We start from the raw sequence: 24,996 nt of genomic DNA on the forward strand, positions 1-24,996 counted from the left end.
AATGGCGTTTTGCCACTCTGAAAACAAAATATTGAATTTGGTTTTTGTTTGTGATTTTTTGTGACATTGTATTTACCTCATCAGTGGCTTCCAGTGTTGCACTGTTGTCTAGTAAGAGCTTGCATTTTTCAAGTGAATCTTGGGCATAATGGAGAGGGGTACGACCTTGCTGTTGTGGTACATGGTAATCACCCAAATTGCAACTTTGAATACTTTAATTAAATTAAAATAAATTATATTTAAATAAATAAAAAATTTAAAATAAGTAAATAGAAAATTTAAAAATAAAAAATAAAAAATAAAAAATAAAAATTTAACAATAAAAAATAAAAAATTAAGTAAATACAAAATTTAAAAATAGAAAATAAAAAATAAAAAATAAAAATTTAAAATTTAAAAATAAGCAATAAAGTAAATAAAAAAATTAAAAATAGAAAATAAAATATAAAAAAATAAAAATTTTAAAATAAAAATAAAAAATTAAGTAAATAAAATTTAAAAATAAATAAATAAAAAATTTAAAATTTTAAAATAAAAATAAAATATATTTAAAAACTAAAAAATTAAAAATATGTAAATATAAAATTTAAAATAAGTAAATAAAAAAATTAAAAAATTAAAAATAAAATAATAAAAATGTAAAATTTAAAAATAAAAAATTAAATAAAAAAATAAGCAAATAAAAAATTTAAAAATAAATAAATTAAAAATTAAAAAATAACCAAATAATTTAAAATAAAAAAGTTAGTAAATAAAAATAAAATAAATAAATATACATGTAGATATATAGATTTATTGATATAAATGATAAACTAAATCATCACATGAACATCATACAACATCAGATGTTGCTACCTCAATCATTATCAAGCAAATGTGAGACTGAAGGTCCCAAATATATAAATGCTTATTAAATAATTATTTACTGTAATTAATTTAAATTTTAAAAAATAATTTTGTGTCGAGACATACCGAATTTGCACATTGTATTAGAGCTCCAGCGTCGATCAACAACTTCATAGTCTCTGAAGTTCCAATAGCCGACGCGATCAGCAGTGGCGTCCTCTTCTCCTACAAAACAAACCACGTCTCCGCTCGCTCACGTGACGCGTCAACAAATGTAGCAAACGTGCAACAACACACAGAGTCCTCAGCAAACACGCTCGCCCCTCTCTCCAGCAGAAGCTTCATCAGGTCGGCACACGAGTGCGCGATATGCAACGGATTCTGCCCATTCTAGTCACAAGAAATAGCATCACAAGTCATGCATGCACACATGCCTACAGGTCGATGCCCCATGGCCACACACCTCGCCCTCCATGAAAACAGATGCTCCATGGTCGAGCAGGATCCTTGCAATGTTGACCTCTTTGCATCGACATGCCCAATGCAATGGACCGTTGAGGTACGTCGAATTGCGCAGAGGCGGCTGCAGAGAGCGAGACATGAATTTTTGAGGTGAGCTGGAAAAGGGGGCGTTACCGTCGTGGCGTCGCCGACGGCGTTCTCGTTCGGATCCGAGCCCGTCTGCAGGAGGAGTTCGACTTCGAGTGAGTCCTTGTTGCGCACGGCTGTAATGAGTGGCGTTGTGCGTCTTGGAGAGACGGGAGGCTTTTCTTTCGGCTCGTCACTGGCCATCGGGATGACAATCGACACGCCTATTCCGGGTATGGTTATGACGTCACGAGACATCACGTGACGAAACGTATTAAATGACGTCACAAATATATTATTGTGATGGTTTAGTATTGTAGACAACGTTTTTGTGTGGATTATGTGTCTGAATTTATCCGTATTACCGTTTCCAACTGTCGACCAATGAAATTAGAGCGCGTTGGCGCCGTTGCGACGTCGCAATGTTGTAGTGAGTGAAATGAGTGAAGCGCATTTTTTATGTCCGACCGTCGACCAATCAGATCGCAGCATGTTGGCGCCGTTGTGACGTCATGAGGTTGTCGTGAGTGAAATGCATCGCGCTTATCAGTCGATAACGCCAGCGAACAACTCGTTTCTGAAGCACAAGTGGGATCAACTGATCTACGACCGACACAGGAAAAAGGTCCTCAATTCAAGATTTTAAATATTTATTCCTAGTGACTAAAAATCGATTAATTAAGTTACCAAAAATACGTAAAAATAATTTTTAGCTACAAGATACAAGGCTGTGATAAAATTAGAAATTATTTTGCTATTAGAACCACGTAAAACTAAGAATCTTTGGTATGTTGATTGGGTCTAACGCGCGTTAAGCCACTTGTTGGGCAGATCTACATTTAACACGTAATGTGGTAATAAATTATGCATATTTATTTGTTGTATATCATATCTTGTCAATTTAGTTTTTAGAAATTTTGGACGACAACATACGGGGACTTGCGTGCTTACCATACTAGAACAGATTTCTCTGCATTACGGTTGATACGTAAAAATAATTTTAATTACATGATACAAGACTGATAAAATTAGAAATTATTTTGCTATTAATTAACCACATAAAACTAAGTATCTTTGGTATGGCGACCGGGTCTAACGCGCGTTAAGCCACCTGTTAGGCGTATCCAACATTTATCACGTGATGTTAATAAATTACTATGCATATTTATTTGTTGTACATGTGTATCATACTTCGTCAATTTATTTTTAAATTTTATTTAAATTTTTGGATGACAATATACGGAGATTTGCATGCATACCATACTAGAACAGATTTCTCTGCATTAAGGTTGACGATTTGTTTTTAAGGTCAAGACTGTCAAGGCGGTGATTGATAATGCCCCGCCTAAGACATATGTGCATTTGCACTTGAAATTGAAGAAACTTCAGATGCAGGAAGAGAGAATGGCGATCGTTGAGAGAGACAATCGTATTCTCTTAGATCAGATGGCGCATATGATGAAGACAGGAGGGAGAGTAGACAACCGCAATGACTACAAACAGCGAAGGTCAGTCGTCGACTGTAGGTGTTTGTCTGTGTGTGTGTGTGTCTGTCTATTTGTCAGTCTGTCTGCCTGTCGGTATGTCTATTTGTCTGTCTGTTTGTCTGTTTGTCTAGATTTGTCTGTCTGTCTGTTTGTCTGTCTATTTATCTGTCTGTTTGTTTGTCTGTCTATTTGTCTGTCTGTCTGTTTGTCTGTCTGTCTGTCTGTTTGTCTGTCTATTTGTCTGTCTGTGTTTGTCTGTCTGTTTATTTGTCTAGATTTGTCTGTCTGTCTGTCTATTTGTCTGTCTGTCTGTCTGTGTGTTTGTTTATTTGTCAGTCTGTCTGTCTCTCTGTCTGTCTGTCTCTCTGTCTGTCTGTCTGTTTGTCTGTCTAGATTTGTCTATTTGTCTGTCTGTCTGTTTGTCTGTCTAGATTTGTCTATTTGTCTGTCTTTCTGTTTGTCTGTCTGCCTGTCTGTCTTACTGTCTGTCTGTCTGTCTGTTTGTCTGTCTATTTGTCTGTCAATACATATATTTTCAAACATTGAACTATTATACACCATCTAAGCAAAGCAACTAAATACTACATGTCTGTCTGTCTGTCTGTTTGTCTGGCTGTTTGTTTGTCTAGATTTGTCTATTTGTCTGTCTGTCTGTCTGTCTATTTGTCTGTCTGTCTGTCTGTGTGTGTGTTTGTTTATTTGTCTGTCTGTTTGTCTGGCTGTTTGTTTGTCTAGTTGTCTGTCTCTCTGTCTGTCTGTCTATTTGTCTGTCTGTCTGTCTGTCTGTGTGTTTGTTTATTTGTCAGTCTGTCTGTCTCTCTATCTGTCTCTCTATCTGTCTCTTTGTCTGTCTGTCTGTTTGTCTGTCTAGATTTGTCTATTTGTCTGTCTTTCTGTCTGCCTGTTTTTTGTCTAGATTTGTCTATTTGTCTGTCTGTCTGTCTATTTGTCTTTCTGTCTGTCTGTGTGTTTGTTTATTTGTCAGTCTGTCTGTCTCTCTGTCTGTCTGTCTGTTTGTTTGTCTGTCTATTTGTCTGTCTGTTTGTCTGTCTATTTGTCTGTCTGTCTATTTGTCTGTCTGTTTGTTTGTCTGTCTTTCTGTTTGTCTGTCTAAATTTGTCTATTTGTCTGTCTGTCTGTCTATTTGTCTTTCTGTCTGTCTGTGTGTTTGTTTATTGGTCAGTCTGTCTGTCTCTCTGTCTGTCTGCCTTTCTGTCTGTCTAGATTTATTTGTCTGTCGGTCTGTCTGTTTGTCTTTCTGTCTGTCTGTCTGTCTGTCTTTCTGTCTGTTTGTCTGTCTGTGTGTCTTTCTATCTGTCTGTCTTTCTGTCTTTCTGCCTGCCTGTCTGTTTGTCTGTCTGTTATCTTAGTTGTCATCTGTTGTCAATTGGCACTTATTACGTCATCATTTAGTCTAAACAAAACGAAAAGGCAACAAGACTTGCTGCAGATAAGTCACCAGAACCACGTGAGAACAACAAGCGAGTACATTGTCTTCATACAAATCGTCACTTCACACTAACGTCTCTTACCAGGCAATTCTTCAACGAATCAAGTCGAGACAGTCACACTACAACCACATGCAATGGGCAAGAAATAAATTTAAAAATTAAATAAAAAATTAATATTAACTAATTAATCAAATAATTAATTAATTAATTTTGATTGCGCTAATCTTTGCAAATTGATATCAAGTTGTTATGTGTACAGGAGCAACAGTGGCTAGTCAACCAAGGTTACATGATGAATATATCCAAGTATCCTCAACCGAGGAAGACAGCGAGCAAAACAAAGACAAAGAAAGCAACGAGCAGTGGCAGCAGTCAACAAGAAGTGAAGGTACCATATGTCATGTACCGTATGTACATACTTTTTGTGTTGTCTGTCTAATGTTTGTCCATTTGTGGAGCAGAATACAAAATCTTTGAGTCCACAGAGTCACACTCAATCACCAGCTACTAATCACAGTGAATCAAATCTTCCAGAAGTTGCTGTATGAGTGAAGCTCAACGAGCTGGAAACGAAAGCGAACACTTTGACTAGAAGTAGTATTGTGGCAGAGTGTTGTGCAGTTGCCACTTGACCAGAGACGTGATGAACACAGTGTGTGGATGGTGAGCTTGAGAAAGAGGTCAGTGGGTTTGACTGAGTTGAATAAAGTTGAATAATTTCAACTCATCCAACCTCTCCTCAAGCTCACTATCAACACAAATGGTCAATTGGGTATGGGGTAGTAAGAAGGGTTGAGTAAGAATGTTGTACGTGAGAGCCGAGTAAGGAAGGTTGGCTGGGAGACGAACAATAGTTGGAGATGGTGGACACAGGGACACCAAGGGCATAACTACTGAGGGAGTTGCCTTGGTTGCTTCATGCCTAGCTAGACCCCTGAGGAACACTTATGGTGGACATAGAGAGTTGTGGTAGACACAAGAGGGTGACGGTGGATGCAGGGAGGGATGAGTTGGGCAAAGGGAGGACTGGAGTGGATCAGAAAGTGTTGCTTCACGTCACAGAGTGAGCAAACCTTCTTACATCGATTATGTTAGAGACAAATTTGAGAGAGTTGTGTACACATTGACTGTGTATACGTCAGTCAACGTTCTTCCCTATTTCCCATCATGCAAAGAGCCTCACCGAACGTTTACACACGATCAGCTCGTACCCATTGAACGTGTAAACTCATAGATAATATAAGCATGTAGCAATGATCGTGTGCAAACATGTAGTACTGTATACTATTGAAGCAATAAAACGTAGCCATACTACCCGACTGTTAGACCAATACCAAACAAACACTTTTGTTTGCGATGATTGATCAGTCCGGATAAAATAAGCGAACACGGTAGCGGCAATAGTTTCTTCTCTACTGTCGACATCACCTGCCAGTTGGTATCAACAGCGGCACGAAACGTCACGTTCGCCTTCGGAAAGTCAAACTGATACGCGGCCGTTACAGAACTCTCCTGATTCAAAGACGACGACTGGAACTCGACGGACGTCTGACTGTTTGGCGTTCCCTTGTGATAGTAGGAGAGATGGAGTGCCACACGACTGACGGTTGCCGTTGCTATGAACGTGTCCGTTGAATATCGTGCAATGAACGAGAGTAGACCGCCCTGTTCTATGCCGCTTCGTTGGTACATCAGTTCGGATCCTAGTACGAGATGCGGAGAGACGCTTTGTTGATAGTTTGCTACAAACATGCCGGACAGTGATAGGAAGTCGGGATTTGCTAATACAGCGGCAGCCGTGTAGGACGGACCGCGGTACTCCAAGTCGCATTGGAAGCCTTGAAAGCGACCTCGAAGACTCTGGAGAGAGAAATAAAGTGTGTGTGTGTGTGTGTGTGTGTGTGTGTGTGTGTGTGTGTGTGTGTGTGTGTGTGTGTGTGTGTCACTGTGTGTGTGTGTGTGTCACTGTGTGTGTGTGTGTGTGTGTGTTTGGTTTACTTGAATAATAAACTTTGATCGTAGACCTTTCCGCCATAGATGAATAATTTGAGAATTGAGAGCACCCGTCGTGTCCATCTCACCCATCATAACAGGAAAGCTCTAAACGATACCAAAACTAAACTAAAATACAAACCAACAAACCAATGAACACACACACACACACACACACACACACACACACACACACACACACACACACACACACACAACTGCAGCTGCTAAACAACTCTTCATCACCTCAACTGGACTGACTTGCTTTGCTCCAACGTATGTTGCCCCAAATGTATACGAAGACGGCTGCTGTTGTTCGAGCATAAGTGTGTGATTAACTGAGAAGTGAGGACTCAAGCCCTTCGTTATAAGTAACTTACAACCACCCAACGGTACAGGACAAACATCTGCATACGAAACCATCAATTACAACAAATAAAAATTAAAAATTTAAAACCCAGTAATTATTTATTCAAAGTTACTCACAAACATAGAATTTATTAGACACATATTTTTTGTATAACTTCAGTCACTCAGACTTATCTGAATTCAACTTCTATATTACCTTAACGCGCGTTAGCATATTTACCTCAATTCAAATTTTCATCCAACGCTGTAACTAAAAGCTGAAGACATTCATCACTTACCTTTTGCTTTCCTGTGCAGTTCGTCGTACGCTCCGGGATTCTTCAATTTCCTCTTCTCGTCGCCGTTTCCGCTTGCGCTCTCAGACGCCTCACCGGAGCTCGCACTCGCCGTCGGAGGAGGCGCAGTCAATGGAGGCGGTGGAGGAACGCCTATGTCGAGCGGCGTCGTTGGACGCTGAGCTGCGTGGACGTGCAAATTGCCCATCACACCACGTGGAGTCTGCGCATGCGCATTTAAAATGTATAATTGGCAGAAAATAGTAATTTTAGGACATTCAAGAAAACGCTGATGAGATGAAATAAAAAGTGTAGTTATGAAATGCAGTGAAACTGATGAATGAAAAGGTTGAATTCTATTGGTGTCATGGTGATGCATGTGGTGTACATGTTGTGTAGGAAATTCTGTGTACTGGTACAGATTGCCTTATAATTACCATTTTTATTATTGTTAGAACGGTTACACTACATTACAATATTCTCCCACCAAATCACTAATCATTCCTGCAAGTCGCTATCAGTACAAAACAGAAAACTTTTGTTTGTCCAAAACCATTCAAGAAATAAACTGCCACAAATGAACAGACAGGTTTTCATGTAGTCTTGAAACTGTTTGTGACATGTTCAAACAAGATGATCATGACAATAAACATTTCAAGCAATTAATCATAATTACTACTAGAGACATATACAGCTGTGAGAGCTTTCAAGTCTACACAATACTCAATGCTGTCTAGCTTTCTGCATGTGATTTTATTACTAAATGCCTATTATAATGTGATAAATATCCACCCGATATCCTACATTCATGTGGGGATTCCAAGCTCCTCTTTGACTGTCCCATCAATTCTAATTGGCAACAGTCCACATATCTCCAACAGCAGATCATCAATCTTCTTCACATCACCGACTTGTTCAGTCTTCACTTGAATAATTGCAAATAATTTAGAAGCTGCAGTCGCTTTGTCATGACATAATGACTTAATTTCGTGGTGACTGAAACCTAATTTCTGTCCAAATAAATACCATTGAGATGAATCGTGCTTAATGACAGCTGCCATTACTGCACTGGGATGGACAACACTGCAGTGGTTGACATTCTATTGGAAGGTAGAATGACCAGCAATTCACCAAGACTTTCTACGACTAGTTCATTACCAACTACTCGTTTTACAGCAGCTTTTGCTCCTTTTCCAATTGCTTTTGCTTTCTTGATTTCCTCCTCAGAGTAAACAGCAACTTGTTTCAGTTCTTTGTGTTCCTCTAAATGCTTTCTGCTCAGATATTCAGTCTCATAGTCAGTGCCTGGACTGTATCTGTCTAACATATCTCTCCAAAGAGACATGACAGTGTCGAGCAGGGAAACACATTCTGCTTCTGTTGCCTTACCTCCACGACATACAAAGTCGACAGAACGAACATGATCTACCATGGCAACCAAACATTCAACATGACAATCAATAGAATCGCCTTGTGATACAATCAGTCCATCCCTCCACAGCATTGCTTCTGGATCTAACGTAGTATGAACTTTAGATTGAAACATGCCAAATGCAGATGGACTGAAGATGGTCGTCTGACTGCTGCACACTTGACGTCGACCGACATACACTTTCTTACTCCAATCTCTCTTCCACATGACAGACAGATCCTCAGGAGGCAAGAGAGCTGGAAACATGTACGTGTCGTCTCTGCCTTCCACTTTGAAGCAGATATCAAGAGATTCATTGATAGCGAGAACTTTATCTGTGTTGAGTTGAACTTGAATCTTCTTATCTTTTCGAAAATGATTGATTGCCGTTTCTGCTTCTTCTCTTGTTACTGTGCCATCATTCCTCTTTGACCTGACATGCCACTTAAAATCCTCAGAAGCAATGAGAGGACCGATGACATGACTCAAACTTCCAGACCAGACAGCATGCGAAGCACGTGACTCTACTGATAGTCTGGACCAGAACGATACAAAAATGATTTCATAAATAGCCTTCTAAGAAAATCAGCATCTTAGATACGGAATGTTGGCTCCAAATTCTGATTGGTTTAGCAGTAATTGGTTATGCTAAGTGCACTAACGCTGATTACACGTGTAAAATCCTTGTGGGTGCTAAGTGCACGCCAGAATCATGAATAGATCGAGACTCTGGTGCACACACATGTCTTAGTTTTCAAGCTTGCGGTGACAGGACATGCACAGCAGCGTCGCTAGAACATCACCTTTGACAAATGGTCGAACAGAAGTCTCACTAGTCGAACGGCTAGACTAGCTATGTTTTGCTGCAGAATCAAAGAGTCGTCGTTTCATGCCGTCCACCAAAATATCACTGCAAACATGGCAGACGTCTCTTTTTTGTTCCTGAGATCTCATGACATTTACAAATGATTTGTTTGTGTATTGCAAAAGCACGGTATCTTTCCATCTCATTATTGAACTAGACAAAATGATCCTATGCTGTTAGACTACCATTTAGCATCGCTTTTTGATAAGTACTTCCGAAATCATTTAGCATCGTTTTTTGGTCCATTAGAGTCGCGCGACGAAGCGCGCTCTCTGGCCTGGAAGTTTGAGGCTACAGGGGCTTTCTGATCATACCCGGTACCAGGCAAACTTTCAGAAAAAACAGTCATGTGTGTGGCTCTTAGGCTAGAAAAAACAGTTGTGAAGAAGCCAACTGCATTGTTGTCTGCACTACATGGATATCAATTTATTACACTGAATAGAAATGTTCGTTTCTTCAGCTTAGAAAACACATCTGTGTGCATAGTCTGACTGTAGTGTTATTTTCATATGCACAGCTAACTTGCCTAATCATGATCAGGCAAACAAAAGCTTCACTACACACTTCATTCCACTGCTTGTTCTGTATTAAGATATAATATTCCTACCATAAAGTTCATAATATTGTTTACCTTATCTTTAGCATCTGCATCAGCCTTCTTCTCCAACAGACACTCAACTGCCTCACGATCATCAAGTTCAGCAGCAAAGTGAAGTAAAGTGCGACCAGACTGCATGCACAACACAAAAACATCTTTCACACATAATCAACAGTATTGTCAAAACTCTCACCTCCTTCTCCACTGATTGACAAAACTTCTCTGCAATCTTTCTTGCAACATCCACTTCATTCCTACATGCCCACTGCAGCAGCTTATACATAATCTATTATAACGAAGGCAATACAAAAACAACTGGTTATGCCTTAGAATTAACTGTAATCACCTCAAATGCAAAAAGCTCAACAAAATGCATTGCCAGTACCAACCGACCGGCTGCAGAAAAGTGGCTGTTTCTCATTGCTAAATCAAAAGGTCTCTTGCTGTTCTACAACACATGAAATTGTAAATGATCAGTACAAAACACACAACATCATCACTAAATAACAAATATGCACTGGGAGCAAGTCTTGCTGACGCGTGAGTAACTCATGCTGATGTACGTAAATAAATATACATAATATATTGCAATTTCAATTGACAAGATAACAAGAGGTTCACTTCACTGAACAAAATAAACAGAATAAAATGGATAAGAGTAAAGTAGCATTCACTGTTAACTGTTGGTAATGTACGTTCTGACAACAATTGCTGTTGTTGGCTGTTTTAACACTAAAAAGACTAGCTTAACACACATGTTTCATAACCTCCCCTTATAATTTGCTACATTATCTGATACGTGTACTTACCTTGTCTAAAGCATCGACATCTGCGTTGTTGTCCAGGAAAAGATCAACCACATCGCAGTTGCCATGATGAGCAGCATAATGAAGTAAAGTTCGTCCCAACTGTGCAAGCAATACATTAAAGTTAAATAATAACAAATCAATAATTTCATTTCTCACTTTATCCTTTTCTTCTGTTCCTTGTTTAACAATTTTCCTTATCATATCAACCCTATCATTCTTGTTTGCCTTGTCCAACTTGAGCCACTGAGTCTACATATAATCGCCATAGTCACATTGCTGCCATTTCTCTCAAGAAAAATAAACAATTGACATACACACACCTCAACTGTGTCATCTTCTGTAGCCATAGACTCAGTCTAAAGCAAAGCTACATTATTACACGTAAATAAATCGTAACCTAGAATATAAGTTGAAATTTTTCTCAGTAATAAAGACCACAGATTCCTGAAGAGGGTTTCAAGCTCAAAGCATACTGACTACACACTACAGTACTTGTTGTCACATTTTCTATACATTGTGTATGTCTAGTTGTAATGGTATCAGAATTACATTAATTGTCCTTCCAAAGATCTTTAGAGAGTTACAAATGGCAAATAAAAATTGACACTCTAAGTCTTACTGCAGCTGCATATATCACAATCTCTGTATGCAACAACAAGTGTGAGTGTGTGTGTGTGTGTGTGTGTGTGTGTGTGTGTGTGTGTGTGTGTGTGTGTGTGTGTGTGTGTCTGTGTGTGTCTGTGTGTGTGTGTGTGTGTGTGTGTGTGTGTGTGTGTGTGTGTGTGTGTGTGTGTGTGTGTGTGTGTGTGTGTGTGTGTGTGTGTGTGGTGCGATAGCTCAGTTGGTTAGAGAGTCATCTTACAGAGTGTTTACATCCAGGACCTTGAATAGTCGCAAGTTCAAGTCACAGTAACGGCGAGCTATGGTATAATTTCCTTAAGCAAGAAACTAACACACATTTCCTTCTCTCGACTCAGGAGTATAAATGAGAACCTGGTCATTGACTGGGGTCCTAAGCGGTCATCGGCTATGACGTGACATCTGCCACTGGGGTCCTGGTGAGACTTCGGGTGCTCACACCACAGTTGGCTTTACAAGTCGGTGCTCCTGCGAGTGCCTGTGCAAAATCTGGAACGCCTCGAGGCCACGTTCAAAAATCCTTTGACCCACGGTCTCCGCATCAAAGCACATAAATGCAGTTTCGCTATGGCGGAAGTCATCTTCTGTGGACACAAACTTAGCGCCGAGGGGATACAACCTTCCAGCACTAAACTGGACGCCATCAGCAGGTTACCCGTTCCATCCACACCTACCAAAGTCAAAACTTTTCTCGGGGCGACAGAATGGTACAGAAAGTTTATTAGAAACTACGCCACGACAGCTACCCCTCTCACAAAACTAACACACGCGGGAGTAGCATTCAATTAGACGCACGAGTGCCAAACAGCGTTCGAAACATTAAAACTACAATTGATGAAGTCACCGTTGCTAAGTCACATTCGTCCGGTCGGCACTCTCATTCTGACAACGGATGCCTCTACCGTTGGTCTGGGTGCAGAACTCGCTCAGGAGACACACGAAGGGACACATCCTGTCGCATTTTTTAGCAGAGCTATGACCAAAACGGAACGGAATTACTCGACATACGACAGCGAATTGCTCGCTATAGTATCAGCTATTCGGCACTTCCGCCACCACCTGCTCGGCAGACGGTTTGTGCTACGGACTGACCACAGACCATTGCAATATTTTCCCGTCACCCGAGACCCTTGGGGTAGACGCGCCCGATGGCTTGCGAAACTACAGCTGTATGATTTCAGCATCCAGTACGTTGAAGGTACCCAGAATTGCGTCGCAGATGCTTTGAGCCGTTTGGGCTTTGCAAAGGAACCCACTGACACAATTGCCAACGTCACAAGTCACGACAAGTCATCACAATTTTTGGAAGACGACATTCGGACTGCCCAAGCAGCAGATTCTGATATCGCAGTAGTCATTAGACTTCTCCAGTCTCGTCGTCTTCCGTCAGCCGACGCATCCCCTAGTGTGAAAAGTTTTCTGCGACATGATCTTTATCTTGAAGAAGACATCGTTTGGCGCAAGGCGCACGACTCGAGACAGTTGGTCGTACCACTCTCGCTTGTATCACGAGTCTTACAAGTGGCGCACGATGACCCTACGGCAGGACACCGGGGAGCCAATAAAACCCTCGACAGGCTACTCGCACGTTTTTTGTGGCCTACAGTGCGCCAGGATGTTGCTGCATATACCCAGTCGTGCCACCGTTGCGGAGAACGCAACCATCCGACTGCTGCAGCTAAAGCTCCGCTTTGCCAACGCCCTCGCCCTTCTCGTCCGTTCGATATCGTGGAGACAGATATTAAAGGGCCATTGCCACTGTCCCCAGACGGATACCGCTACATTCTAGTCTTCCAAGATGCTTTCAGCAAGTATGCGGAAATGACACCTATTGCAACCGCGTCGGCCCACACCAATAGCACCAAATTGAGAGAGTGGATCGGACGCTACGGCATCCCGCGTACCATCCATTCCGACCAAGGTGCTTGCTATACGAGCACGACGTGTAACGCATTGTGTGCTAAGTATGGGATCCGCCACACTGTCTCTTCAGCCTACCACCCGCAAGCTAATGGCTCAGTTGGGCGGTTGAACCGTTCTATAGGAACAACTCTGGCAAAAGTCGTTCACCGCTCTCAAACCGACTGGCCAGATCGACTACCAGACGTGCAGTTGGCATACAACTCTGCCAAGCATGACACGATTAATGCGTCTCCATTTCGCATTATTTTTAACAGGGAGCCCGCACAATGACAGATTCCTTGGCGGACCATCTCCAATCCACACCGCAAGCAGATATACAGCAATCACAAGAACGAAACGGTTCCTCTTCACATCCCCAACCGACAGATACATTACAGTGCACACAAGAACTATATGACGCGTCGCAGACCATCTTAATATCGCCACCTTTAATCAACAAACGCGGTACAACCAGAGCACACACCACACGCCATACGGCCCTGGCGACCACGTATGTCTCTACCAGCCACGTGTCCCTCGCGGCAAGGCACGTACACTAACACCGTATTGGACTGAACCTTACTTTATTGTGAAGCGTTGCTCAGAGATCACTTATGTAATTCGTAAGCTAGGTGGCAGAAAAGAAAACATCGCTCACTGCAACCGTATGAAGCCTTATACACATCGTCGTCCACTAGTGCCTCCCGGAAACACGCAGCCACGCAGTCCACCTACAAGCTCACCATCTACCAGCATTGATAAGGTGCAAGAGAACCAGAGCGAATCGGAGTGGACGACTGCGGACGAAGCGACACCATCTACCGATGACGAACAACAACTGCGCGAACGACGCAATGCGGATCGCCCACGACGCCAGCCCAGAATGCCAATACGTCTCGACGATTATATCATAGACACTGATATGACTTAACGTAGTTAATTATTATGAACAGATTGAGTTGAGTTATATAACGTTGCGTTGTACTTTTTAGTCTAGAGTACCAATGAGAGACGTCTGGACCCGCTCTCATTTAAGGGGGGAGTAGTGTAAGGGTACGCGAGGTCTTACGGGGAGTGGGTGTTGAGTTAGCTTTGAGCGCGAACATGCCTAACAGTACTTCTACCGTTACACAGTAAACGAACAGAGATAAACGTCAGCAATCCCACATTGCTTTCCGTTTTCTAATCCTGGTAAATCGTCGCGGATTCTCAGGACCATAGTGCGGTGGTAAGTTCTGGTAAACCAGCTGATCTGATGTCTTCGTCTGTTCGACATCTGTATCTGACTGTGGCGATGTTTGTGAGGGAGAACGTAGGTAGTCACGTAGATCCATGCCTGGATCATTATCTTCGTCTACTCCATATCGTGGTCGAAGTTGTTTTAAGTGACGCCGCCAGATAGGTCCACGCGGATGTACCTTTACATTCGCGCTCCGGGAACCGTGTACTTTGATTACCGTTGCTGGAACCCACCTAGGCTCACTGGTGCGTCTTGGCCCACAGTAGAGTGCATAACAGGGTGTTCCTACTTGGTAGTGTCTGTGGACGTTATGGACCATGCTTTGTAACTCTTTGGCCTGTGACTTCGTGGCTTCTCGAGCTTGGCGTTCTTGAGCTTCATGTGCCGGGGACGGCGATAGTGTATCAATCTTGGTTCGTGTCTGTCGATTGTTGAGTAATTCGCTGGGCGAATATCCACTAGCTAATGGCGAACGTCTGTATTGCATAAGAAATTCCTGAAGAGCTTCCTTAGGAGATTTCCTTGACTTTTTCAAAAAACGCTTGAATGTCTGGACAAGTCTCTCAGCGGCACCGTTGGTGGCTGGATGATAAGGTGCTCCCGTCAGATGCACCATTCCTCTTTCATGGCACCAGACTTTGAACTCCTGTGAGGAAAAGGTGGTAGCGTTGTCTGAAACTATGGCGTGCGGGTAGCCAAAGTGTGAAAAGTCTTCCTCTAGCAACTGGGTAGTTGTCTTCGTAGAAGTAGAATTGGTCGCATGAATACATGGGTATTTGGAGTATGCGTCTATGACAATGAGCCAATGGTGTCCCATGAAATCGATGGCGTGGTCGACATGTATCCTACTTCAGGGTTTCTCCGGCAGCATCCAAGGATGGTTGGCAGGCTTTGCCGGTTTGTTTTGATGTTCGGTGCAGGCAGTGCATCGATGACACATGTCTCGAATAGCTGTGTCGATCCTCGGCCAGTAGACTGCTGTTCGTGCCAGTTGTTTCATCCTTTGCATACCGAAATGGCCTTCATGAAGAATCTTCAACACTTCTTGTTGGAGGCTAGCCGGTATCACGACTCTATTGCCATACAGGAGGCATCCGTTGATGATAGTCAGTGAATGCTCGAGCTTTTTGAAGTCCTTTAAGTGATCTGGAACTTGATTAGGCCATCCCTCTCTTGTGTATCGGATAATCTCGGAAATAACCGGATCTTTGGTAGACTCTTTTCGAAGTGCACTTTGATCTGTTGGCTTAGTCTGGATGCCAATCGTGTTTATGAGGCATACCGTATCAATGTCCCTTTCATCTTCCTTCCCATCGAAGTAGACGTCTGGTCCTGCCGGTAGACGGCTGAGGGCGTCTGCATTGCCGTGCTTCGACGTATTGCGATACTCAATGGTATAGTCGTATTGACTAAGCATAAGTGCCCATCGTGCTAGTCGATTCGCTGCGAGAACAGGCTTCTCCTTGTGTGGCTCGAACATGGCGAGAAGGAGTCTATGGTTGGTCACCAGTAGGGAGTGTCGCCCGTAAAGGAATTGGTGAAATTTATGAAGCGCAAAAATAATGGATAATGCCTCCTTTTGAATTTGCGAATACTTCTTTTGCGCTGGTGACAAAGTTTTAGATGCGTTGGCGATCGGTCGCTCGCTTCCGTCTGAGTAGCGATGAAAAAGTACTGCCCCGATTCCAACTTCTGATGCATCGCAGGAGATGCCGATCGGACAGGAAGGATCGAAGTGAGCCAGAACGGTGTCTTCGTTCAGCATTGACTTCAGTTTGTCGAACGCGTCCTGCTCTGCTGCGGTCCACTTCCAACGAGTGTCCTTTCTAGTTAGGCGTGTCAATGGTTCCATGACCGTTGCTAGATCTGGTAGAAACTTTCCGTAAAACTGAATTGATCCTAGAAATGATCTAAGAGTCGTAACGTCGTTTGGTGGTTGCATTTTCATTACCGCGTCCACCTTTGGTCCCTTGGCTAATCCGTCCCGTGACAGGGTGTATCCTAGATATGTGACTTGCGGCTGGGCGAAGGCACATTTGTCATATCGACATCGGAGGCCGTTGCTGTCCAGTCTTTTCAGTAATTCTCGAAGATTGTGCAGATGATCTTCGGCGTCTTTGCCGCCCACGAGTATATCGTCGAGGTAGACAGCTACTCTGGAGAGACCGCTGGTCAATTGTTCCATGATCTCTTGGAAGTATCCTGGCGCTGAGCTGATACCGTACGGAAGGCGAGTTTGTAAGAGTACTCCCTTGTGTGTACTGAGTGCGAGTCGCTTTTGACTTTCTGGTGCAAGTTTGATCTGGTTATACGCATCCGCTAGATCAATCTTTGAAAAATAGTAGCTGCCTCCTAGCTTGCACATAAGATCTTCTGGAAGTGGTAAGGGTTGGCGATGTGTCTCCAACTGTGAGTTCACCGTTAATGAATAATCTCCACATACTCGTATACTTCCATTTGGATGACTACGTGAAGGTGGCTTCCGAACTGGAACGACTGGAGTTCCGTAATCGTTGAATGGTACTTGCTTCCAAAGGCCCCGATCAATGCCTTTGTCGTATCCTCGCGATAGAACGTCCTGAATTGCAAATGGCACAGTACGAGCGTTGTGAAAGACCAGTGTGACGTCTGGTTTAAACTTTATTTTCAACTGAATGTTCTTCAAACATCCCAGTTCATCTTTCCATAAGTTAGGAAACTCCTGCGTGAGTTGTTCGCAGGCTGCTTGGAGAGACTTGTGAGTTGAGATCATATATACCGGTGCGTTACTTGTAGACTTGCGAAGAAGACGGTCGAGTTGGATGCCGCTTTCCAAAACTGTGTCTAATCCGATAAGATTTAGGTTTAGTTTGGTAACTGTAAACTCCAGTTGCTTTCGAAATGTCTCGTCTCCGGTCTGTAGCAATGAGTCCACGCATGCGATACCGAGAATAGGTATGGAGTGACCCGATGCTGAACGATATTCTGCAGTGGTCGGTTTGAGTGGCGGCTTGCCAATTGATTTCCATCTTGTCAGTGAGAGGAAATTGGTTCTGGCGCCAGTGTCAATCAAAAACAGGTGGCGTTTCCCCTGTTGAGTGATCGGGATATGTATTTGTGGTGTATTGTTCTCGTTTATGGTAGAGACTGTGGCAATACACCTGACCTTCCTAGCTTGTTTGCTGTGGCATGCGGCTTCAATGTGGCCTTTCTTCTTGCAGTAATGGCATTCCGCTTCCCGGAAACGGCATTTGTCTCTGGGATGACCTTTTTCCCGCAGCTTCCACATGGTTTGTGGTCAGTTGGCGGGGAAGACTGGAGCGTCTGTTGCGTTTTCAGTGGAGAATTTCGCGGTTTGGTGATCTTGTGGATTTCCTCCGGTTTTGCGTAGATTTGGGCCTTAGCTGTTTTAGCTGCTTCCTCCACCTCTGTCGCGATCTGGACAACGTTCCGGAACGTAAGTTCATCTTCTTTGGTTTTGAATGCAGCTTTGAGCACAGCCTCGTTGTTAATGGCACACAGAAAACAAGTGCGCATGCCTTCGTCCATGGGATCCTTAATGGATGTGAAATCACACGTGGTAGCCATCTGTCGTACTCTTGCAGCGAGTTCGTGAGGCGTTTCACCAGGCTTACGCTTGATTTCGCTCCAGAATCGGAACCTTTCTCTGACTATGAAGCGCTTGGGATCATAATGCTGTGACATGAAGTCATGGATACACTGCAAAGAAAATTTATTTGCTGTCGTAGGCTCCAGCAGTTGTGACGCAAAATTGTCGATGACCTTGTATATGTCACTCGATTGATTGGTTAAAAGACAAGAGCTAGTTTGTCTTCAGGAATGGAATTAGCTTCCGTAAATGTTTGAAATCTTTACCTGTAGTCCTTCCACAGCTCTGACGTTGAGTCAAAGGACTGGAATTTCAGGTTGGACCAATGTAAACCGGAATGGTTGGCCTTAAGCTGGCTTTTGAGAAGGTCCAGCTGGTGCATGTGCAACTCTCGCTGTTGCTCCATCTCCTCCTTATGTTGATGCTGTGTCACACGAATCTGTTCCTGCAGAACTGAGATGAGCTGGGTTAGTTCTTCAGACATCATAACCGTGTATCCTCGTCGCCAGAAAAGCTCTGTTTTATCTCTGAGAAGATATATTGTAGTAACACGCAAGATTAGAATTGATCGCTGAAGTATTAAGTATTGTGCTTACACGTACACAGTTAGATCTAGGTGAGACTCAGACTTATATAGTGTCAAACTAAGTTCTAGAATGTTCTATACCTAACCACAGTAGGACGTGAGTTAACCTACATGACATGAAACCTTAGGTGAATCATCCAGAGTTCACGATGATGTCGTCAACCGCAATTACTCTTGTTTTCTCAGTTGTATATTACAGTCCCGTTGAACGTCGTCTCTTCAAAGACGTTGCTGGCGTTTCGGGGAACAGGTGCATCAAACACGGCAGCTCTTCGACGGTCGTAGACTGGCAAACGACTGTGGCGTATTTTTTCAAGACCGGATATCATCAAAAATATCTTCCGTTTCCCGGCGTCGCCCGCAATAAACGACACGCTCGGCGCGTACCGTCCGACGTCGGGAACGGGCAGTCTAAATTCGGTGGAGATATTTCGGTGGAGATACGATGCGCCGTTCCGGAGAGATTAGCGCGCGAGCGGCCTAGCGGAAGCGAGCGCGATCGGTGGGAAATGGCGTCGTCGTGGGAGAAGTCAGGAAGACGACCACAGTCTCACTTTCGACCGGAATGAATTCGGCGTGCGCGAGTCAATTTCGGCCGAGATCGGACTCGCCATCTTTAAGAAACGCTCCAACGGACGGACACACAGACAGACAGACAGACAGACAGACAGACAGACAGACAGACACCTCTCCTTTATATATATAGACAAGCTCCAATGCCCGGCTTCGCCCGTGGGACAACACATGCCAGGTGCTTCTCCTTTCCACTTCATAGCGCCGCAGTTGACACACACGTTTGTCATAGAGCCAATACAACACGGAAGTGGAGGAGAGATAGGTTACTTTTATAGGTAGAGATTATAGCAGAAAGTATCTAAAAATGCGTTTGATGGTGTCATAGGTGATGTTGGCCATGAATGATTGCAGTGAATAAAAATGTTGCGTATACACTTGCAATCGTATAGCACTCCCGGATATTGCGCTGTCCCGTTGAATGAAATAAAGTCACGTGCAGTTAGACGAATCTATCAGAGCAGAACTGGAAGTCACATGCAGTGTACTCACCCGGATAATCCGTTCCCCGTATGAAGTGAAGTCACGACTCGTACCGACTCTCGTCATTTCGACAGTCCCGCTGAACGTCGTCTCTTCGAAGACGTTGCTGGCGTTTCGGGGAACAGGTGCATCAAACACGGCAGCTCTTCGACGGTCGTAGACTGGCAAACGACTGTGGGCGTATTTTTTCAAGACCAGGATATTAGCAAAAATATCTTCCCTTTCCCGACGTCGCCCGCAATAAACGACACGTTCGGCGCGTACCGTCCGACGTCGGGAACGGGAAGTCTAAATTCGGTGGAGATACGATGCGCCGTTCCGGAGATATTCGCGAGCGATCGGAAGCGAGTGCGATCGGCGGGAAATGGCGTCGTCGTGGGAGAAGTCAGCAAGACGACCACGGTCTCACTTTCGACCCGAATGAATTCGGCGTGCGCGAGCCAAATTCGGCCAAGATCGGAGTCGCTGTTTTTGAGAAACGCTCCAACAGACGAACACACAGACAGACAGACAGACAGACACCTCTCCTTTATATATATAGATACCAAAAGCTCGATGGAGAGCCATATAGGACCACGCCTATTTCTGTTGTGCGACTCGGATTAGAAGCCTCGCTACGCTCGGCAATTAATTAACTTGTGATTGCTTTAGAGATAGTTTGTATTACCAAAGTTTTACTCCAAATGGCGTGATTCGCATTTTTTACTGTTCAATTCTTAAGGTAATTAATCTGTTAGAGAATTACCTTTGAGCTGGCTATAATAAATGACTAGCTGGGACGGCCACAGCAATAGTGTTGCTTGGATCCTCTAGACAGACAAAAGTCTTAGCCTTGCCAGCTTGGTGATCACGATCAGCCTTTTCGCACGACTTCAGCTGTCTCTTTCCTGAACACGACTTTCTCAAATGAACTCTCGGATACAAGGACGACGATCTGCATCAAAACTTGAGCAGAAGTAGAGCTAAGACACTGACGTATAAACTCGACTCTAATAGTCACTGTAGATGTTTTCGAGTCTTCTGGTCTCGTGATGCACTTATCAGAGTCTCCATCAATGAGCAACTGCATTGTCTTTGGAGAGAGATCGGTCTTTTGCTGGTTATCAATCTCACCTTGGAAGTGCTAGAGTCCACAGCCGCTGCAATCGACCAACAAGTTTTGTCATACAAAACAACAACGATCTACGTGAGCTGACTTTTAGAATCGGTGACTTCTGCTGTAACAGATCCTATTCTGCTTGTTTTGATTAGACACAAGAGCCACACCAGACACCAAGGCAGCAACATCATGCTCCGGATCTGTTTGTAAACAAGGCAGGAACGATGAGAACAATGGCTCTAGGCTGAAAACAGAGTTGAATAGTGAGCAATAGCTTGATGACTAGTGTTGTGTCCTTACCAACTATATATTGGTTCTATTGCAGCTCGCTTACAGTGTCTACGCACTACTACACCAGACTACACAAGACTGGCTAACCACATGCCACAGTACAATATAGTGTCGTATTCCATCAGTATGCTAATGAGTACTAGGGATAGTCCCATAGTCCCTTACTCTACTACACTCCCTTCTACTAAATCTCTCGATATCTCTTGGGGATCTTCTATTGTTCCTTGTGGGATATCATCAATTTTCTCTCTCTGTTGACTTCTCAATTGGTTTCTTTGTTGGCATGTTATCAGTCTGTTCCGACTGTGTCTCCGTTAACTCAGGGTGGCTAGGAGTAGTGGGTACTGAGTCTTCCCTGGTAGAGTCTGTTGATGAGATTGTCTTCTCAGCACTGACTTCGGAATAGCTTCCAGCTTGTGGTGGAATCATAGTCGCTGTACTATTATGAGTATTGAAAGCTTGCTCCTGATGTACATCCTGTGGAAACTTCTGATATCACAATGTAATATATGGTCTACATGAACATACCTAGCCTGACCATTCACGTTTACCAGATAGTTGCTCGGTCCCAGTTTCTGAACTACTGTTCCAGAAAGCCGCCGTCCCCGACTATCTTGTCTTGGGTTCCATACTGCCACTGATTCTCCAGGTAACATCTCACGATTCCTGGATGCAGCTTCTGTTTGGCTCTCCTGTCTGTCTCGAATCTCTCCTCCAACTGTAGGTTTAACAAGACTTAGTCTTGTTCGTAAGACTCTCTTCATTAGCAATTCGGATGGCGTTTCTCCTGTTGAGGTATTTGGAGTCGAACTATACTGCAGCAATAGTATAGATATTTGATGTCGAATAGTACGTCCTTTAGGTCGTGCCTCCATAGATCTCTTGAAATTTGAACTGCTCGTTCTGCTTGTCCATTGCTCGATGGGTGATACGGAGGGGTGAGTTGGTAATTGACACCATTTCCTTTCATGAACTCCTGAAATTCTACTGACCTGAATCGTGGACCATTATCCGTCACCAATCGTCCTGGAATGCCATGAAAACTGAAAACTCGCCTCATCACCTCTATTGTCCTACTAGCGGTTGTACTAGTGCCCATTTCATGCACTTCCAACCATTTCGAATAAGCGTCAATCATAATACGATAATGTTGACCTTCCAACTCCGCGAAATCTGCATGAACTCTCTCCCAAGGTGCTGTGGGATACATCCATGGATGAGGAATACCAGCAGGCGGTTTATTCCTCTGACTTTGGCAAATTTCACATTTCTTGCACAATTCTTCCAACGTCATGTCCAAACTCGGCCACCAGATATACGATCTTGTTAATGCCTTCATTCGACTTGAACCCAGGTGGTTTTCATGAAGATCTGCTAGAACTCTTGACTGTAATTTTTGCGGTATTATCACACGTGTTCCCCAAAGTAAACAGTTCTCTCCAACGCTAAGTTCATCTGACCGTCGTGAGTAGAATTGTAACCTTGGATCCATGTGACTTTTCCAGTTCCATCCAGACAATGTATACTGGAATGCCCGTCTCGAAATTGGATCTGCTTTAGTCTCTTGTGCTACTTCTGCTGCTGTTACAGGTAGATTCTCACAGCAATCCACATGATACAATTCCTGGTTAGGGTCTATGACATTCACTTCCATTGGCAGTCGGAACAGCATATCTGCTTCATTATTCTCCTCTCCAGCCATATACTCCAGGTTGTACTCATGTGCACTTAAAATTAGTGCCCACCTCTGCAGCCTTGCTGCTGCTAACGCCGGGATGCCCTGTTTAGGTCCCAGAATTTTGACCAAAGGTTTGTGATCTGTCACTAGTGTAAATCTTAGGCCAATGAGGAACTTGTGGAAATGACGAACGCCAGAAATTATCACCAGTGCTTCACGCTCTATTTGGGCGTAGCCCTTTTCTGCTGATGACAGTGTCCGTGAAGCAAATGCTACTGGTCTCTCCGATCTATCCTCAAACTCGTGACTCAAACAGGCTCCTATTCCATATGGGGATGCGTCACATTTGAGCTTGACTGGTCGAGACAAATCATAGTGCGTAAGAAAACCAGACTGTAATAACTTGTTCTTTATTGCATTGAATGCGGCCCTGTGTTTCCTTGTCCATCTCCACTGTTTTCCTTTTTGAAGTAACTCATACAATGCTTGTACAGTATTCGACAGATTTGGTAAGAAATGGCTGTACTAGTTCAACAGCTCCAGAAATGCCTTCAACTCAGTCACATTTCTTGGCTCAGGTGCTTCCCTGATAGCCTTGACCTTGTCTTCTGTAGGTTTCAGACCTTCGTGATCTACCCTGTGACCTAAGTATGTCACCTGCGACTGACCAAATTCACATTTGTCCTTCTTTAGCCGGACTCCTCGTTGCTTTAGGCGTTGTAATACTTGCCTCACTCTTGTATCGTGCTCAGCATCAGTTGAACCGACAAACAGTATGTCATCAAAAAAACAACAACAAACTCCTGGTATTCCAGACAATATCATATCCATCGTTTTCTGGAAAATACTGGGTGCTGTTGGTATACCAAAAGGCATTCTGGTATAAGTAAACAAACCCTTCCTAGTATTTATGGTTAAATACTGTTGACTTCTGGTATCCACTTCCATCTGTTGGTAAGCTTGCTTAAGATCAAGCCTGGTAAATCGTCGACCACCCGCTAAAGTAGCAAATAAATCTTGAGCATTTGGTGTAGGATACTCAATATTTTCCAAATATTTATTGATGGCTACTTTGTAGTCACCACACAATCTGATACTGCTGTCAGATTTCCTCACCACTACTATAGGTGAAGCCCACTCGCTCTGTTCTACAGGTGTCAGTACTCCTTCTCTGACTCAGCGATCGATTTCAGTATCCACTTTAGCTTGTAACGCAAATGGTACTGCTCTTGCCTTATGAAAGACTGGCCTTGCATTGGCACTCAAAGTAATTTTCCCTTGCACTCCTTGCAGTTTTCCCATTCCTTCCTTGAATAACTCAGGAAACTCGTGTACGGGATCCAGAACATTCAACCTAAGTAAGGATGCCCAGTCCACCTTCAGTTGTGACAGCCAATTCCTGCCAAGCACTGTTGGCTTATTTGCAGCATTGACGACAACTACTCTACCTCGTATTTCTTGATCTCCGTAGCGTACTGGTACTACAGCTTCTCCTCGTACAGACAATGTCTGTCCACAATATGACTGTAATTTCACATTGCTGCTCTGGAGTTTGACATGAGATAGTTGTTTCTCATAGGTCTCCCTGGGAATCACGGTAATAGTTGTACCTGTGTCAACAATCAGTTCTAACTCTCGTCCAGCTACAGTCATATTGATTTTGATTGCATCCTGACTTCCCAGACCATTACTCCGGCAGGCTTTTGCGATATGTCCCTTCTTGTGACATAAATAGCACTCTCTTGATTTCATCTGACACTTATCAGGAACGTGTCCCTTGCCATTGCATCTGTAGCATACTTTCACATCAGACTGTGTTGTCTTTGACCTCCCACTGCTACTACTTTGCATGCTAAATGCCGTCTCGTGGTCTGTTGTTGATCCGTGTCTGCGCGTGTCTCCTCGCAAAGCTATCGTTTCCTGTCTTGCAGATTCAAAGGCTTGCGCGATTCGTACTGCTTTATCGAGTGTTAAGTCAGTTTCCGCCAGAATTTTCTGCTGTAGGGCTTCTGCTCGTAATCCACACACGAATTGGTCCCTCAACGCAACTGACAACTTGTCTCCGAACTCACAGTGTTTAGCTACACGAAGCAATTCTGACAAGAACATTGTAACAGTCTCACCTTCTTTCTGTTGTGTCTTGTAATAACGGAATCGCTCGGCTATGACAATCTTCTTTGGTTCGTAATGATTTCTCAGTTGCTGAATGATATCATCAAGCTCCA

General features: G+C 43.4%; 8 protein-coding genes across 8 annotated transcripts in view; 1 reads left to right on the forward strand and 7 right to left on the reverse strand.

The window, feature by feature from the left end:
- Positions 1–1,648, reverse strand: part of LOC134176635 (uncharacterized) — an 11,353-nt gene extending 9,705 nt beyond the window's left edge. Inside the window, exons 1-6 of the mRNA XM_062643302.1 lie at positions 1,483–1,648; positions 1,310–1,429; positions 1,144–1,236; positions 973–1,071; positions 77–169; positions 1–17 (exon numbers count right to left, since the gene is read on the reverse strand). The exon at positions 1–17 is cut by the window's left edge and continues 73 nt beyond it. Coding sequence (XP_062499286.1) covers positions 1–17; positions 77–169; positions 973–1,071; positions 1,144–1,236; positions 1,310–1,429; positions 1,483–1,638 — 578 coding nt within the window. The 5' untranslated portion in view covers positions 1,639–1,648. The remainder of the gene's footprint in view (positions 18–76; positions 170–972; positions 1,072–1,143; positions 1,237–1,309; positions 1,430–1,482) is intronic.
- LOC134176638 (sperm axonemal maintenance protein CFAP97D1-like) lies at positions 1,643–5,449 on the forward strand. The gene is made up of 6 exons (XM_062643305.1): positions 1,643–2,059; positions 2,743–2,942; positions 4,335–4,389; positions 4,457–4,510; positions 4,632–4,760; positions 4,834–5,449. Exons 1-6 carry the CDS (start codon positions 1,967–1,969, stop codon positions 4,918–4,920), a joined length of 618 nt encoding a protein of 205 aa, XP_062499289.1. The 5' UTR covers positions 1,643–1,966; the 3' UTR covers positions 4,921–5,449.
- Positions 5,450–5,580: 131 nt separating this feature from the next.
- On the reverse strand, positions 5,581–7,245 carry LOC134176636 (mitochondrial import receptor subunit TOM40 homolog). The gene is made up of 4 exons (XM_062643303.1): positions 7,012–7,245; positions 6,611–6,771; positions 6,371–6,472; positions 5,581–6,232 (listed from the first exon to the last, which is right to left on the reverse strand). Exons 1-4 carry the CDS (start codon positions 7,214–7,216, stop codon positions 5,684–5,686), a joined length of 1,017 nt encoding a protein of 338 aa, XP_062499287.1. The 5' UTR covers positions 7,217–7,245; the 3' UTR covers positions 5,581–5,683.
- Positions 7,246–7,814: 569 nt separating this feature from the next.
- Positions 7,815–9,818, reverse strand: LOC134177804 (uncharacterized). Its single transcript, XM_062644585.1, has 3 exons — positions 9,811–9,818; positions 8,129–8,954; positions 7,815–8,018 (listed from the first exon to the last, which is right to left on the reverse strand). Exons 1-3 carry the CDS (start codon positions 9,816–9,818, stop codon positions 7,815–7,817), a joined length of 1,038 nt encoding a protein of 345 aa, XP_062500569.1.
- A 383-nt stretch (positions 9,819–10,201) lies between these two features.
- Positions 10,202–11,062, reverse strand: LOC134177805 (GA-binding protein subunit beta-2-like). The gene is made up of 4 exons (XM_062644586.1): positions 11,012–11,062; positions 10,848–10,940; positions 10,692–10,790; positions 10,202–10,330 (listed from the first exon to the last, which is right to left on the reverse strand). The coding sequence occupies exons 1-4, from the start codon at positions 11,036–11,038 to the stop codon at positions 10,202–10,204; spliced, it is 348 nt and encodes a 115-aa protein (XP_062500570.1). The 5' UTR covers positions 11,039–11,062.
- A 3,324-nt stretch (positions 11,063–14,386) lies between these two features.
- Positions 14,387–15,289, reverse strand: LOC134177806 (uncharacterized protein K02A2.6-like). Its single transcript, XM_062644588.1, has one exon. It carries the CDS (start codon positions 15,287–15,289, stop codon positions 14,387–14,389), a length of 903 nt encoding a protein of 300 aa, XP_062500572.1.
- A 33-nt stretch (positions 15,290–15,322) lies between these two features.
- Positions 15,323–18,156, reverse strand: LOC134177807 (uncharacterized protein K02A2.6-like). Its single transcript, XM_062644589.1, has 2 exons — positions 17,618–18,156; positions 15,323–17,480 (listed from the first exon to the last, which is right to left on the reverse strand). Exons 1-2 carry the CDS (start codon positions 18,154–18,156, stop codon positions 15,323–15,325), a joined length of 2,697 nt encoding a protein of 898 aa, XP_062500573.1.
- A 3,700-nt stretch (positions 18,157–21,856) lies between these two features.
- Positions 21,857–23,647, reverse strand: LOC134177808 (uncharacterized protein K02A2.6-like). The gene is made up of 2 exons (XM_062644590.1): positions 23,372–23,647; positions 21,857–23,296 (listed from the first exon to the last, which is right to left on the reverse strand). Exons 1-2 carry the CDS (start codon positions 23,645–23,647, stop codon positions 21,857–21,859), a joined length of 1,716 nt encoding a protein of 571 aa, XP_062500574.1.
- Between the last annotated feature and the right edge of the window lie 1,349 nt (positions 23,648–24,996).

This window comes from Corticium candelabrum, chromosome 3 (assembly GCF_963422355.1).
Source record: "Corticium candelabrum chromosome 3, ooCorCand1.1, whole genome shotgun sequence".
Lineage (NCBI taxonomy): Eukaryota > Metazoa > Porifera > Homoscleromorpha > Homosclerophorida > Plakinidae > Corticium > Corticium candelabrum.